The sequence below is a fragment of the Antechinus flavipes genome, chromosome 4 (assembly GCF_016432865.1).
Source record: "Antechinus flavipes isolate AdamAnt ecotype Samford, QLD, Australia chromosome 4, AdamAnt_v2, whole genome shotgun sequence".
In the NCBI taxonomy this organism is placed as follows: domain Eukaryota; kingdom Metazoa; phylum Chordata; class Mammalia; order Dasyuromorphia; family Dasyuridae; genus Antechinus; species Antechinus flavipes.
This window is the reverse complement of record NC_067401.1, coordinates 464,956,951-464,972,897: the sequence shown is the minus strand read 5'-3', so window position 1 is coordinate 464,972,897 and position 15,947 is coordinate 464,956,951. Positions and strand designations below refer to the sequence as shown.

General features: G+C 49.1%; 1 protein-coding gene across 2 annotated transcripts in view; it reads right to left on the bottom strand.

Annotated features, from left to right (window-relative positions):
* TM2D1 (TM2 domain containing 1) overlaps nt 1–11,638 on the bottom strand; it is a 36,855-nt gene extending 25,217 nt beyond the window's left edge. The window contains exons 1-2 of one of the 2 annotated variants that reach the window (XR_007953926.1): nt 7,719–10,813; nt 7,396–7,457 (exon numbers count right to left, since the gene is read on the bottom strand). Coding sequence is in view for 1 of the 2 variants with exons in the window: in XM_051999547.1 (XP_051855507.1) it covers nt 7,396–7,469; nt 11,469–11,623 (229 nt within the window). In the remaining variant the exon portion in view is untranslated. Of the gene's footprint in view, nt 1–7,395; nt 7,470–7,718; nt 10,814–11,468 lie in introns of those variants that run through there. The other variant, XM_051999547.1, reaches the window with a different exon arrangement.
* Nucleotides 11,639–15,947: the final 4,309 nt, after the last annotated feature.

The window sequence follows — 15,947 nt, the reverse complement described above, 5'->3', positions numbered from 1 at the left end:
TAAAGCCAGACCCTAGACCTCATTGTAACCCTTCCTTTAAGGAGTTTATATTCTACTAAGACAAGGGCTCTTAACTGGGGTCCGTGAACTTGTGAGGGGAAAACGTCACATCTTCATTTCACTCTTCTGGCTTCCTTTGCAATCCTCTATATTTTATGGAACGCATTTAAAAATAGGATTCTGAGGAGGCCATGGGGTTCATGTGCCAAGGAGGCCTCTGCCACAAAGAAAGCTAAGTAGAAAAATACAACCTAAACACAAATAAGTAAATATGTGGCAATTTGAGTTGAGAAAAGCATTAACGGTCTGACTATAGTTAAGCTACATCCTCACTCAGAAGTCACACTGCTAAAATGAGATCTTTTTAAAAGGACAAAAAATGTAAACAAGCCCATTTAATAGTAAGATCCTACTTCAAGTATATTGCGTCTATTCATTGTTTATAATTGTAGCAGTGTTTATAAGCCACCCTTCAACAAATCACATCTGGGGCTAGGGCAGCATAGGGGGCCCACAGTGACGCCAAATGTTACAGTGACAGCCACACTTAGGCAAGCTTATTAACACAACTTGTCCCCTTTCCTATCATTCTGCTACTGTCACTGGAAGAACAGATGGAAGTCATACAAAGGTTTGGTCTCTTTCTGTGCCAGCTCACTGATGATAAGTCTCTCCCTGCTCAAGAGCTGGTCCTTACAAAACACACGGCCCACTGGGGCCTCTGAGGTCAGCAAGTCCCACTTAATTTTACAAATGAAGGACTGAGGTTCAGGAACATACAAAGGGACTTGCTGAAGGGCACAGAACTGCAGACTAGAGCTAGAAGGACCTTGCAGATCACTGAATCCAATCCCTTCACTTTACAGATAAGGAAACTAAGGCTTTCTGAGATTTGCCCACAGTCACGGAAACCATGACGGCACTGGGCCAAATCTGCTGACTCCCAGCCGGGGCCCTTGCTCCTCACCACTTTGTATGAATACTGCTAGGGATCACATCCAAAGCCTTGACAACATGGCGAGCCTGACAGAGATCAAAAGCGACAAACGCCACTTCCATGTCGTGACCATTTATTAAGCACCTACTATGTACCAGTTACGGAGAACACATTGGAAAGACAAATTATGTCAGGTTCTCCAACAACCCAAGAGGCATCCGATTTACACAGTTGACAAGAACTCATATTCTCAATCCCAAGAACATAAGGAGTTTCTTCAGGAAATTATTCCCATCTCCATGAAATACTTTTTAAATGTTCTCGATTTCCCAACTTTACCACTTTAATATTTCAGGAAGCAATAACACAAATCTGAGTTTTCCCCCTAATCAGGTTCTTCTAGCCTCTGGTGACGGCCCTTCTTCTTCAGTTTTCATGATCCTAAAATTTTCCTGTTCTCATGCAGGATCCCCTCCCCTACCCCTTTTCCTCAATTCTTCTGCTCATTTTGAGTCTTCTGGCTCTCATAGTATATAATGGCCAGGGAAGGAAAGGGAAGCCCCAACTCACAATGGCACCCTCACATGAGATTTCTAGGTGAATGGCAGATGAAGGCAAAAAACACACAGAAAAGATCACATTCACTAGACTACCAAAGTTTTGAAGTCTTTCTCAAGCTAAAGCAATCTGAAAACAGACTCCACTCTGGAATGACCAACCCTGGTCCAGAGAAGACATTTAAAAAATGTCCCTTCTTTGCAGAGGAGGAAGACTACGGATGGGGAATACTCCGTGTACTGTCAGAATCTAGATTAACTTTTGCTGACCTGCTTCTTTCCTCTTTTTTTGGATGGCTTATGGAGTAGAAGAGCAGGTGGACTAGATTCACAAAGGAAAGTGATTAATAAATACGTATGCAATGAGAACATTCTTTGAACCAGTGTTCCAGATGTAGACAACATAGCACTTCTACAGAGCCCCCTCTGTACTGTTCCATTTCTCTCCTAAGGGATTCCTGAGACCCAGGCTGTTCCCTGGGAATACAAGGCAACAGTGACTCAAGAACACAGTCCATGACGACTTGCAAGTTTGTAGACTCACGGTTCAGAGTCCTTCAGTCAATGATTGTTTACTGAATGCCTCCTAAGTGCCAGACACTATGCTAGGCACTGAGGATCCAAAGAAAGGTAAAGGACCGTGTACATATATATGCAAATCACATTCAGGATAAATTGGAAATCATCAGCTTACAGCCCTAAAAATCTGTAATTCCTCTTCTCCAGAGGCATCCACAGGGTCACAGGCAACATCACTGCAATCTTCCCTACACAAGGGAGAAGGTGACACTTGCCGCCACAAAGGATCCAAGTGCTTTACTCCCTTTCAGGTTGGGATCCAATTGATCCAGAAGGTCAGAAACTCCTCTCTCTGTTTCCAGAGGAAGTTCCGCCATATTGATGAGTTGGGAAGAGAGGTGGCTCAGCCTGTGATTCCCTGGCAGAGGCAATTCGTGCTCATGAAACTTTCTCTGCCAATGCAGTCGGCCACACTACCCCTTGTGGTCACCGAGTTGGACGCAACGAACGGCGGCATCGTGTCTGAGACTGTCCCGACTCAGAGGCTGGGGAGGTAGAGAATCATCTGCCATCGAGCTGCCTATAATTTCTAACTCTGAGATCCATCAGAAGAGTCCACACATTGACAATTTTAGATTTTATTTACATCTATTCTTGTCAAGCCCCTGCTTCACAGATTAGAAAGTAGGTGACAGAGTTCTGATAAGGCAAGACAAACACAGCAAGGGAAATGCTAGCCTGGCCAATAATACGGGGCAAGATAAAACCGAGTCACAACTGGCAACCAGAAGAGTTCCTCCTCCGAAGGTGCCAAGGGACAAGAGCGGCAGAGCTGCTGGTAGCATCACTGGAGGGAACACTCAGAGCATCGAGAACATGGATCCATTTGACTACTGACTCAGCTGCCAAGTGCATCTCAAGGATTTCCTCCACATTGATCCAACAAGCATAGACAGTGCTGGGGACACCAAGACAGAACCAAAACAGACCCTGTCTGCAGGAAGTTCCCATTCAACTGGGGGAGGAGGGAAGGAGATACCACAAGTACCAGTAAATACAAAAACTATACAGTGTATCAGAAAGTGAGAGAGGGCAGATAGCTGGGAAGAATAGGTGGCGATGGGCAGAAACAGGTAGTACAGTGCCTGAACTGAGAAGAAGCTAGCAGAAGGCACTAATACAAGTACTAAGAGCACAAAAACAAAGAATGAAACTACCCTTTATCCTCAAAGATCTTCCCTTCTATTGAGATGGAACATGTCTACATTAGAAGTGATGCTGGCTGCTTCTAACTTCACCATTTCCCTACCCAAAAAGCTCATCATTTTAAAAAAGACTTTTTTCCCCTTGGAACCTTTGGCGACACTCGAGTTTGAAACAAAGTTGAACATTAAAGTTGCCTCTACCCCAAATCTGCAACAAAGTGACTCTGAGTTGCCTCCTACTCAATGTGTGCAGAGGCGATCACACCCTTTAGGCTGAGTACTCACTCCCATTAACTTCCAAGGACCATCTTCATCTCGGACAATCTCTGAACACCCAAAATGACTATTCCCCAAGTGGAAAAAGCCACTTCTTAGAGTCTCTCTTACAGACTGGTAAGCCCTTTCCTCTGGGGATATTTCCCCAATTAGCCCTAAAAGAAGTTCATCTTCCTAATACCCTGCTCCTCTGCATGGATTCAGTCAGGTATTAATTGTTCTTGAAAAAATTACCCACAAATCACCTTGTAGGCACACACTGGTCCAGCTCCTAACAACCAACCAACAGCCAGGGCAGGGCCAAGGGGGCAGGACTGAGCCCTGGCGCCCAGGTGGGGCTCTCTGCACATGGCCCTTCAAAGAGCCCACCTCATCCCCCCGGGCTGCGGGAGCCGGCCCCGCACTCAGCACAAATCTTAACGATGTGAATGCACATCTTCACAGGCCGAGAACCAGGGGGGCTCTGGCTCATCCAGGAACCCCCACACTTCACAGAAGAGGAGCCTGGTCCAGACAAGCAAAGTCAATGGACATTTACCATGTGCTAAGGACTGGGCTAAGCTGGGAACCAAGAAAAGGCAGCAGGGAAGGCCCTGAGTCCCCCCGATTAACCAGTGCTGGGATTCGAATCTGGGACCCAACTCCAAACCAGGTACCCTTCCCACTGTGCCTGGGGCAACAAAGGAACGGGCAGATGGACGTGTAACAGTACCAAGGAGGCCGGTACCCTCCTCCTCAGGGCACAAATGGGGGGGCTCGGCGGCCCGGACAGAACCTTCACACTGAGGATTCTGAGACACAGAAAGAGTCCAGGTTAGGTTCCAGCACACAAGTCCACAGGACAAGGCAGCCCTTCCCAGTCTTGGTCCACAGACCGAGGGCCCTCCCTTTTCCCAGACCTTCCCGTACCGTGAGGCCTTCTCCAGCTTCCATGCCTTCGGGAAGGCTGTCCCCTTGGCCTGCCACACTCCATCCCTGTTTAATCTCTCTCAGAACACTTTCCTTCCCCTTGGGATCAGCTCCAGAGCCAATCTCCTCCTCTCCACGGGAGGCTCCCCCTCGCCCCCAAACTCTCTGCCCGCACACACTTCTAGGCCCTCTGACCACTTCCTCTGCCTCAGTCACACTCTCACCTGACTCACACTTGGTGATATGGGCGCTGGAGGGCAAGGGCATGGGTCCCACTTCAGGTCGACACAGCCAGCACCACCATAGTGCTTTCAAACAGCAGAGACGATGACGTTTATGGAACCTAACCACATTTACAGAGTGTCCTGGATTCAGCAGGCTTCTCTGAGCTTCATTCTGCACTAACGGAGACCAGACCAGCGAGGACACAGACGCCCTCGAGGACTTACACACCGAGACAGCGGCTCCAGGGCAGCAACCAAGTGGAAGATCTTTAAATATAAATAACATGACTATTCTGTACTCACTAGAAACAGTGGAAAAGAATGGGATAATGTGCTCCAAAGAACAAAGAAGTTCCAGATACAAATCAAGGCACCATAACCTGCACACTTGAACATAATCATCAATGAAAAAAGATTAACATTCAAAAGAGAAGCAGTGGAAGCTTCCTAACACCTCCCAAATACAAGAAACAGGGGGCAGCTAGATGGCACAGTGGATAGACCAGCTCTGAAGTCAGGAGGACCGGAGTTCAAATACCGTCTCAGACACTTAACACTTCCTAGCTGTGTGACCCTGGACAAGTCACCTAACCCCAATTGCCTTAAAAAAAAACAAAACATTGACTCCTAGCACCCTCTCCTCCTTATAATACCGTCCAAATATAAGAAACAAAAATTACATGAATTTTACAGGTATCCCTGGCAAAAGAAAAAGAATAGCAACCAAAGGGAGCACAAGTCATGGAATAAATTACCCTACTGAAAAAAGGGAGAAACTGATCAGACACATCTGGGAAGGTAAAATAACAAAGAATATAGATTTCTTTCTAAAAGCACCAAAGGAGAGAAAGGTGAAAGTAAAATTTAAATCAAAGAACTGATGGTGAAAAAGAGAGCTGAAAGCCCATAGATTAACGTTTCTAATATCCAATGGTTTTATTTAGTTTTGTTTTAGTTTTTTGCATTTGAGACAAAATTGCAGAATGAGAGAGCACCTAAAAATCAAGAGAGGAGGAAGATAAAGGGGAATGTGTGATGGTGCCTGAATCCAGTCTATGGTAAATAATGAGGAAAAAAATAACTCGGGTAAAATTTCAGAAAAAGGGAGAATGGATGAGGTAACGAAGGGAAAGGGAAAGGAGGTTAATTGTTAAAATGAGTAAAGTAGGTAAAAGGGATCCTGTTGAAGGACACTTCAACAAGTAAATGTTATGGGATAAGAAATGAAACTCTTCCATTGGGAATAATTGGCAGGTTTTTGATGCTTGGAAAGAACATTATTTGAGATGCGAAGCATAGATCCAGAAAGATTTCATGGCAAATGGGCCAAAAAAAAAAGGATCATAAGGGCAGGACAGTAATTCACTATAGAATCAGACGCACAGGACATTATCTACCACGGGACCATACCCCTATCTTCTCTCTGTCCTATAGGAATTGATTCTTCTAGAGTGAGGAATAAGACAAAAAAGAGAGGAGACAAGATAATAACAAAGAAATTGCTCAGAAGAGGCAACTCAAAATGAGTATCTGAAAAGAGGAACAGAGACTAAGGAAGAATATAAAGAGTATGAATCAAAGTCCTGAATACAAAGGGATGAGAACATGGAAAAGAAAGCCTTTTCAGAAAAAGGGATGAAAATGAAAACAACAAACCTGAAAAGCAGAAGTTGAAGGAGTCACCATCATGATTATACTTAACTGGGATGAAAAAAAAGAGGGAAAGAATTGGTGACTAGATGAGAGAAATAGCTGAACTGGAAATAAAGAACATGGGTTTAAATCCTTCCTTTCTCCACACAACCAGCCGAACCTTGGAAAAGTCACTCAGGTTGTTCATCCAACTCCCAGGGCCACCTCCTCAGGGAAGCTTCTCAGATCACCTCAGGCACTCAGCTTCCTTCCTCAGACCCTGTACCGACTTACCTCACTCAGTCATGTAACATCCACTGTATTCGTTGTTATTCTCCTATTAGGATTTATACTTGATGACAACAGGGTACTTTACACAATCGTTTCATTTTTCCCTGGCTACATATTAGCAGTGGTCTGCACAATCATAAATGTTTGTAAAACTGAATTTACAGGCACAAAGGTATAAAGAACTAATCCTTGCCACAATTAATGAAGTTCATGATTATTATTTTTTAAATTTTACTGGTCATTTGCATCTACCAGTCTTTATGTGAGGGTACTACATTGAGGACAAATCAAAAGGATGTCTTTCATTATTCTGCCTAGGACCAAAATAAATAAGCTTCAGAAAAGAGAATTAACAAAGGTATAATCTATTTTATTAGTCAAGAAAAATCATTTTGTAGATAATGAACCAAATGACTAGAGAATGGGATTATAATTTCCTTGCTCATGTAGTCTGAAACAAAATGCTGTCCATTATCTCTCCTAGGAGTGATCTCCCAGCCTCTAAGGCTGGAAGAAGGCTCCTAATGGGTGACCTCCAACTTCCTTCTACTTTGGGGAAGTTCTAAAATTTCACTGTTTTACCTTCTATTGATCCGACTCTTCTTCTTGTAACCTGCACCCTGTGATCCAAACTCTGACCTCCACGTGACAATGCCTCAAATATCTAAACGCAACCAAAAAGTCCCCATTAAATCTTCTCATGCTCAGGCTAAGTTTGCCTGGATCTCTGAACCAAACCTCACGAGGCAGAGCTTACTGTTCCTCATCATCCTGCTCATCCCTCTGAATTTTTATTTTAATGTATTATTATTATTCATGTGCTTGATAATACATGGGCATCTTACCATGAGCTGTATAGTTTGTACAGTTAACAGGTTCCTGAGTGGCCTCATTTATTTCAGGATCTCTACAAACATATGTTAGAAGAGTTAAGGAAAACTCTGAATTGCATTTCAATCCCAAACATCATCATAGGAATAATCAATTTCTAATAGGGTGCAAGCACACACACACTGAGAAAATGAAAGAAAACAAAGGAAAAAAGAGCACGCGGGCACAAACCAGTCAGCATCCCTGAATGCCCCTTAACTAAGGCAACATAAAAGGAGGGCAGTGATGGATGAGACAGGCTGTAAACCTAAGAGCAAACACCTGCATTTCAGGATACAGAATATTAAGTTCCTGAGCCTTTTTCTTCTGCATTATTATTTTCTTCTTGATTCTTTTTTGGGGAGGCTGAGGGAGAAGAGGAAAACTTGATCTGGCAGGACTCCCGGCAGTGAGCAGCACGCCATGCAGGCCCAGCGTCAGAAGTTCCTGAATCTCGTGGAGTGCATTCGTCTCCTCTGACAGCAATACCAGAGGCTTGCTAGGTCCTTTCCCCACATGGAAACAAAGACTCTCAACCTCTGCTAGCCAGAGCCCAGAAAGCACCCCTCCCTGCCTTCCACCCTATTTTCTGTAGCAGCTTCCCCAACAGGCAGCCCCTGGCCTGCGGGCCTGGACGAAGGGGAGAATGGGACTCTCTTCAGTGGGGGTCGGTGTGTCATGGCTCCCTACCAGAACACAAGCTTTCTGAGGGCAGCACCATTTCTCATTTATCCTTTTAGCTTTTAAATGCTTAAGCTGTGGGAAAGGGAAGATAAGACTTTAGGAAGACAAGCCCCGTAAGGGAGAATGACACACACGCAGCCCCGGAGAATCCCATCCTCCGTTCGTCCAGACCCCGTCTCCAGGGTCCATCCTCCCGCCAGATAGCGGCCAACCGTCCGTCCAGACAATCCAGCCCGGGCCTCCTTGGCCAGACCTAACCGCCAGGCCGCTCCCTGCTTGGGCGCCTGGCCTTGCCTTTGAAAACCCAGGAATGCCTCCGCACAGCAGGGAGGCGTAGGAATAAGACTGAGGGGGGGCGGGCAGACAGACTAAGAAGGCTAGGACTCCACAGCTTTGGCAGCACTGAGAACGCAAGCTTAAGGCACACTGACTGTGACGGCGCGGGCTTCGGGAGGGGTCGTGGGACTGAGCCGGGTGAGAGAAAGCTGGGGGGAAGAGCAAAGCACTGAGAAGAGGAAGAGCGCCAGAGACCCCGTGCTCCGCAGGCGCACGGCTGGGGCCCCAGGGGGTCGCGGAGATGTGCCAGCCTCGCGTTTCGGGGAGGAGGAAAGCGTTGGGACTGGCCCGAGGCCGCCCAGGCGGGGAGAACGCCGGCTGTCCCCCGCACCGGACCCCTCACTAGGCTCAGCCTTCCACCGGATCCCCCCCCAGAAACCGAGGCTGTGGCCGCAGCCCCTCCAGACCTGGGTTGTCAGAAGCTCCCTCCCAGCTGGGACATTCTATGGCCCGAGATTCCTCCCCGCTCTAACATCCTGTGTTCTAAGGTCCCCCCCAGCTCGGACATCCTGTGTTCTAAGGTCCCCCCCAGCTCGGACATCCTGTGTCCTAGGGTCCCCCCCAGCTCGGACATCCTGTGCTCTAAAGTCTCTCCCAGCTCGGACATTCTGTGCTCTAAGGTCGATTTCAGCTCGGACATTCTACATCCTAAGGTGGCTTCCAGCTCTGCTATTCTGCGCCCTAAGGACACCCCGAGCTCAGACATCCGATGTCCTAAGGTCCCTCCCAGCTCGGACATTCTGTATCCCAGGGTCACCCCCAGCTCGGCCATCTTATGTCCCAAGGTCCTTCCCAACTCGGACATCCTCCGGCCTAAGGTCCCTCCCAGCCCCAACATTCTGTGTCCTAAGATCGCCCCCAAATGGGACATTCTGACTCCCAAAGTCACTCCCAACTCGGACATCCTCCGTCCTAAGGTCACTCCCAGTGTGACATTCTAAGCTCCAAGATCACTCCCAGCTGCGACATCCTGTGCCCTAAGGTCCCGTCCAGCTCTGGCATTCTTCGCCCCAAGACTGCTCCCAGCTCGGACACTCTGTGTCCAAAGGTGGCTCCCAGCTCGGCCATCCTGTGTCCTAAAGTGGCTCCCAGCTCGGCCATCCTGTGCGCTAAGGTCACTTCCAGCTCTGAGATTCTGTGCTCTAAGGTCACTTCCAGCTCGGACATTCTATGCTCTAAGGTCACTTCCAGGTCGGACATTCTAAGTCCCAAGCCCCCGCCCAGCTTGGACAGTCTGTGTTCTAAGGACCCTCCCAGCTCGACCATTCTGTGTGCTAAGGTGGCTCCCAGCTCGGCCATTCGGTGCTCCAAGGTGGCTCCCAGCTCGGCCATTCTATGTTCTAGGGTCCCTCCCAGCTCGGCCATTCTGTGTTCTAAGGCCCCGCCCAGCTCCGACATCCTCTGTTCTAAAGTCACCCCCAGCTTGGACATCCTCTGTCTCAAGGTCCCTCCCAGCTCCAACATTCTGTGCTCTAAGGTCGCTCCCAGCTGAGCCATTCGGCGACCCAGAGTCCCTCCCAATCCCGACATCCTCCGTCCCAAGACCCCTTCCAGCTCGGACATCCGGTGTTCTAAGAGGCCCTCTAGCTCGGACATCCTGTGCTCTAAGGTGGCTCCCAGCTCCGATATCCTGTGTTCTAAGGTCTCTTCCAGCTCCGATACCCTGTGTTCTAAGCTCTCTTCCAGCTCGGACATTCTGTGTTCTAGGGTCCCTCCAAGCTCAGACATTCTGTGTTCTAGGGTCCCTCCGAGCGCGGACATTCTGCGTCCTAAGGAGCCTCCCAGCTCGGACATTCTGTGTCTTAAGGTCCCTCCCAGCTCGGACATTCTGTGTTCTAGGGTCCCTTCCAGCTCCGACATTTTGTGTTCTAGGGTCCCTTCGAGCTCTGACATTCTGTGTCCCAAGATGTCCCGCAGCTCAGACATGATGATTTCCAGGGCCCCCCCCAGGTCCGGCACGGCGGCTTGCCCTACGGCCTCGCCCAGCTCGGACACTCGGTGTCCTAAGGTGCCTCTGAGCTCGGACAGGCGACACTCCAGGGTCCGTCCCAGCTCCACGTTCCTATACTGCAAGGTGACTCCCAGCTCGGACGTTCGGTACTCTAGGTTTCCTACCAACTCCGACGTCCTGTGCAGGGACAGCCGGCGTCCTAGGCTCCCCCCCAGCCCCGACACGCGGTGCTTTAAGGTCCAGCCCAGCTCGGAGATCCGGTGTTCCACGGTCCCCTCCAGCTCGGACGTTCTATGTCCCAAGGTTCCCCCCAACTCCGACATCCTATGCTCTAGGGTCCCTACGAGCTCCGACATCCTATGTTCTAAAGTCCCTTTCAACTCCGAAATCCTATGTTCTAAGGTGTCTCCCAGCTCCGACATCCTGCGCTCTAGCTCCCTCTCAGCTCGGAAGACCTTTTGGGTTTCCTGGGTTCCTTCCTCCACTGATGATATGTTCTATAGGTGGGGGAGGGTCCCACGAGGCGGGGATGTTCTAGGGTCCCCTCCCAGGGAAGTGCCACATTTTGGGGGCCCTCCCGGTTTTGGTGCGGTGTTCTAGGCTCCCCCAGCACTGAGGTGCTATGTTCTAGAGTCCCAGTTCCAGCCCTGGCATTGTGGGTCCCCCCAGTAACCACCGGCGGGGTCTGCGTTCTAGGTTCCCTTCCCGGCAGCCCAGCTGTGTTCTAGGCCACGGGGGCTGCCGGTGTTCTCAGCTTTCTAGGCTCTCCTTCACAGCACCAAAGTTCTAGGTTTGGGCCTTCTCTTGCCCAAGATGGATGGGCCTAGGTTCTAAGCCCCCCCGCCAGGGCTGGTGGGTCTAGATCTAGACCTCCTCAATCCCCACGGGTGGTTCTAGGTCTTGGGGGTCTCCCGTGGGGGGTCTAGGTTGTAAGGCTCCCCCTCCCAGGGCTGCGGGGGGTCTGGGTTCTCTAACGACAGCCCCACCCCAACCCCGAAGGGCCCAGGTTCTAAGCGCCGGATTCTAAGGCTCAAGATGCGGGCCCCTCCACCGCGCCCCCGCCTCTACAGAGGATATTGTCCCATTCTCAGGTCCTCGCACTTGACCGTCTCGTCGCCCCCCGCGGCGGCGGCCACTGCCCCCCACGGCCCCGCGCTCACGGTCACGGACACGAGCCACAGGACGCCCAGCAGCCCGGGGGCGGCGGCGGCCGCGGCCTCCGGGGCCGCCATGGTGGAACTGGCGCGTCACCCGTGACGCCCTTCCGCTTCCGCTTCCCTTCCGCGAGCGGGGATAAGGGCGGGGCTTCCCGGGGGCGGGGCCTCCTGGGGGCGGGGCGGGATGAGGCCGCGGCGAGGGAGCGAGAGTTCTTAAAGGGACCTCGGCCTGGGAGACTGATGGACAGAGACGGGGGCCGAGGTGGGGCGGGGGGGGGAGGGGAGCTCTGGGGAGCAGATCTTCCGAGCCCTTGCGGCCAGCCCCAGGTTTCCCGAGAGGAACGGCAGGGGGCGCGTGTGGGATCCGGGGGTGGGAGAGTCAGGGCAGGATTGGCACCCAGGACCTCCGGAGCCCGTGCTTCCTGCCCCTCCATAGACGGGGCGGGAACGAGAACGTTTGGGCCTATTCTGCGTTCGCTCCCCGGACGGGGAAAGCCAGGCTCGCGGCCAGTTAGGGGAGGAGAGGAAAGGAGCCCAGGCTCGGGGCGCGGACACTGACCTCCCCGCGGGGGGCCCTGGGCAGCCCCGCGGGGCTCCGCGCTCTGCGGGAGTCCTGGCCGACCTGGGGCCGGGAGCGGCCCGATTCCCACCCCCTCGCCCCCCGGCATGCGCGCGGCCCCTGTGGGGGCAGAAAAACAGCGTCTGCCAAGCCCCGTTCCCGAGGAGGCTCCGGGAAGCCCCGAGCAGGAAACGCGTGTTCCCGGGCTTTCTGGTTCTATTGTTTTATGCTCCCTCTCCCACGAGCTAAACCGTGGGCTGTCGGAAGAGCGGACCCTTCCCCGTGGGGGTGTCGGGCAGGAAACCCCTGGGCCGCTGACAGCCCGAGGTTGTTTTCCTGGATCCAAATCCTCTGGGCTGGGTGAGCTTCCGCAAGCCACTTTCCCGCCTGCCTCAGTTTCCCCACCCGTCCAATGAGCCGGAGGAGGGAATGGCAACCGCTGGAGCACCTCCGCCAAGAAAACCCCAGACGGGCTCGCCGCGAGTCGGGCTCGCCGCGAGTCGGACGCGACTGAACCCCAGCAAAAGATGGCTCCATTTCAGGGAGGCTTCCTGTGTTTTGTGAATGGAAGAATGAATACTCTGGCCCAAGGGAGGAACTGAGGACAATGGACCTGGAGAGCTGACATTTCTTACCGAGGCCAAGTTTGAATTACTGGAGAGACTGGTTCGGTTCCTAGAAGCTTAGAGAAATCCTGGGGTGACGGCTTCGTTTTAAAATTACATTAAACTCATTGGGTCCTAAAATCTAGAGTTAGGAGGGACTTTTGAGGCCTCTTTTTACATGTAGAACCTGAGACTGAGAGACCTGATGGAACCTAGCAGAGATCTAGAGCTGGAAGGCCATCAAGTTCTAATCCTCCTTTCCCCTCCCCCCCATTTTGCTGGTGTGGAAACTGAGGCCCGTATAAGTGAAACAGCCTGCCCAAGCCATAGAGAGACCAGAAGCTGGTGATCCTTGTCCAAAAGATTATATAATGAAAACCCCATTGTGTTCCTCCTCTTAAATCGAATCAAAACTTGAAAAATAAAAAGTTACATTCAGAAGCATGTACAAAGAAAATCAAGTAATGGAGAATTTCCTTGATTTAATCATTAAAAAAGCCATTGCTAAACTTGATGGTTTCCCAGGTACTTTTTTAAAATAAGTTTTATGGGTGCCTTCTGTTTTCACATCATAGTCATTTGCATTGGGCAAATGACTGGTAAAAATGGTGACCCATGGGGCCTTCTGTTCTGTCCATTTTCTTCCTAGATGCAGAGTCCAGTCCTCCACGGAAACCTGCTCCTTATTCCAGTTTTCCCCCATCTCATGACCTGACCAGCATGATTCATTTGCTGTCTGCCTAATGATCCAGTTACAATGAAGATGGTGTGAAACTCTGTTCCCTTTAAAATCATTACTCTGAAACTGCTCCCTTTTGATCCTGGAGTCTCAGGCCCTCCGGGAAGGCCTATCTCCCCAGACAAGTTAATGGTGGCAGACTGGCCATTTCTAGGGCAAGCTGGATCTCTATTCAAATTCAGGCTGAGGAAGCCTTCCAAGCAATCTCACTTGGGAGATCCTGGTCTGATCAGCTCAGGCAGCCCCAGCCCACCAAGAGCTCCTTATAAAATAGGTTTCCTTTTACTCATTTCTTTGTAGAGTGTCCAAAGTAGGACATGCTCTTCTCAGGGCCAGCCTCCATTTCCCTAATAGGACTTTGCCACTAAAGAAGTCAGTCTCTTAGCAAAGCTGGCTTTCTATCCAATAATAAACTTCCATTTTTGCCAATTAACATTTCGGGTTTATGAACTCTTCACGAAGAACCTGAGCCTCCAACCAAAAAGGGATTTCCACAATTCTCTGCCCTTCCACTAACCTCATCAACAACACATCTGTAAAATTCTGTGTAACACTCGCTGCTTCCTCACTTGATCTGCCTGACCAGAAGCTCCTTGAGGGCAGGGACTGTTTTGTGCCTTTCTTTATATCCCCAGCACTTAGAACACTAACTAGTGCACAGGTACTAATAAATCCCAGTTGACTGACTCTAACCATGCCTTTGGATAACCGAAAGATGATTTTAATTTGTTGTCAGGTGATATTGAGCCACTTGCTGCTATATAAGGTGGGTTATTAAAAGCACAACATAATTTCCCAAAGGCATTTCTCCACTTTCCTCCTCTTACACAACTCAGAGTCCAATACATTGTTTGTCGATCCACAAGCATCTATTAAATGCTTGCAAAATAACAGGCACTGTGCTAAGTACTTGGGCTGCAAAGAAAGGTAAAAGAGAGTCCCTTCAAGAAGCTTATGCTCTAATGGAAGAGACAGTATGTACATGAAATTGTGTCATATGAGATACACATAGAAGAGGTGGAAGGTAATCTTTGAAGGGGAAGCACAAGTCTCTAGTGCACTGGGGAAAGCCTCCAGCAGAAAGCAGGGATTAGTGATTCTTAAAGGAAGCAGAAGATTCTAAGAGGCAGAGATAGGTGGGAGGGCTTTCCAGGCTTAGGAAATAAAGGTGCACATATATTGTATCTAGGCTATACTGTAACCTATTTAATATGTATAGGACTGATTGCCATCTGGGGGAGGGGGTGGAGAGAGGGAGGGAAAAAGTCGGAACAGAAGTGAGTGCAAGGGATAATGCTGTAAAAAATTACCCTGGTATGGGTTCTGTCAATAAAAAGTTATTACAAATTAAAAAAAAAAAAAGATCTGAGGGGAAATATAAAAAATAAATAAATACAAGGAAATAAAGGTGCAGAGACAGGAGACAGATCACTCTTTGCAAGGAAAAGTAAAGTAAGTCTGGCTCACAGAAGGAGCAAGAAAACTGGAAAGCTAGGAAGAGCTTTAAACAAAGGCATTTTTAGATCTTTGATTTTAGAGGTAGTAGGGAGCCAGAGGAGGTTATTGAATAGGACAGAGAATAAATATAATCAGATCTATGTTCTAAGAAAATCACTTTGACAGCTAAGTGGAGGAGAATGGATTGGTGGGGAGAGATGAAGTATGAGGCCAATTAGGAGGTGATTTGCAGAGTCTTCCATGATACAGGTACTGACCAGCTCCTTGGATTGTCTATACATCTGTAGCCTGGACAGTAGTCATTCATCCACTTAGTTTTCCATCTATTGATACTTAGACTTAATTCCTTTTAGAGACTAAGAAATGTTTGATGAATTGTAAAGTTTATAATGCTTGATAATTTGAACATCATCCCTTTCCAGGCTGTACTCCTGACTCTCAGGACTTGCTTGTTCAAGCAATTTGAATTTCACTTCACACCTCAGGATCCCCCCCCCCCCCCCCAGAGTAGAGTCCAGTCCTTCCTCTGATTGGCTACAAGTGCCCCACTTGAATGAAATCACCTAGCCCTTCTTTCTCTAAGCTCTACTCCTGACTCTGGGGAGTATTTTTACCATATCCTCCTTTGGGAACCTTCTCCCCTCCAAACTCCCCACTTTGCAGCATCGATTTATAAACTGTTTCTCCCTCCCCTACCTCCATCTCTTAGAATGTAATTTTTTTTTTCTCTTTGCATTTGTATTCCCAGAACTTAGCACCATGTTGGCTTCACTTGACAGAAAACCATTTTGTCCCTTCTCAAACTTTTACCAAGGATGCCTTGAATGTGGACATAGATTATTCGCTAAATGAACAGAACAGAACAGGCTATTTTCCCTTGCCTCGAGTAATTATCAATATTTTCTCGGTGATTTTCTTTTTGAGTAATAAGACACATGATTTCCTCCCCAAACATAGGATGTTCACCTCTTTTAGAAAGCTTAAAAACTGATCCCTCCGTGGCTTCAAAACTATATTGCTTCCAGCTCAAATTCCTCC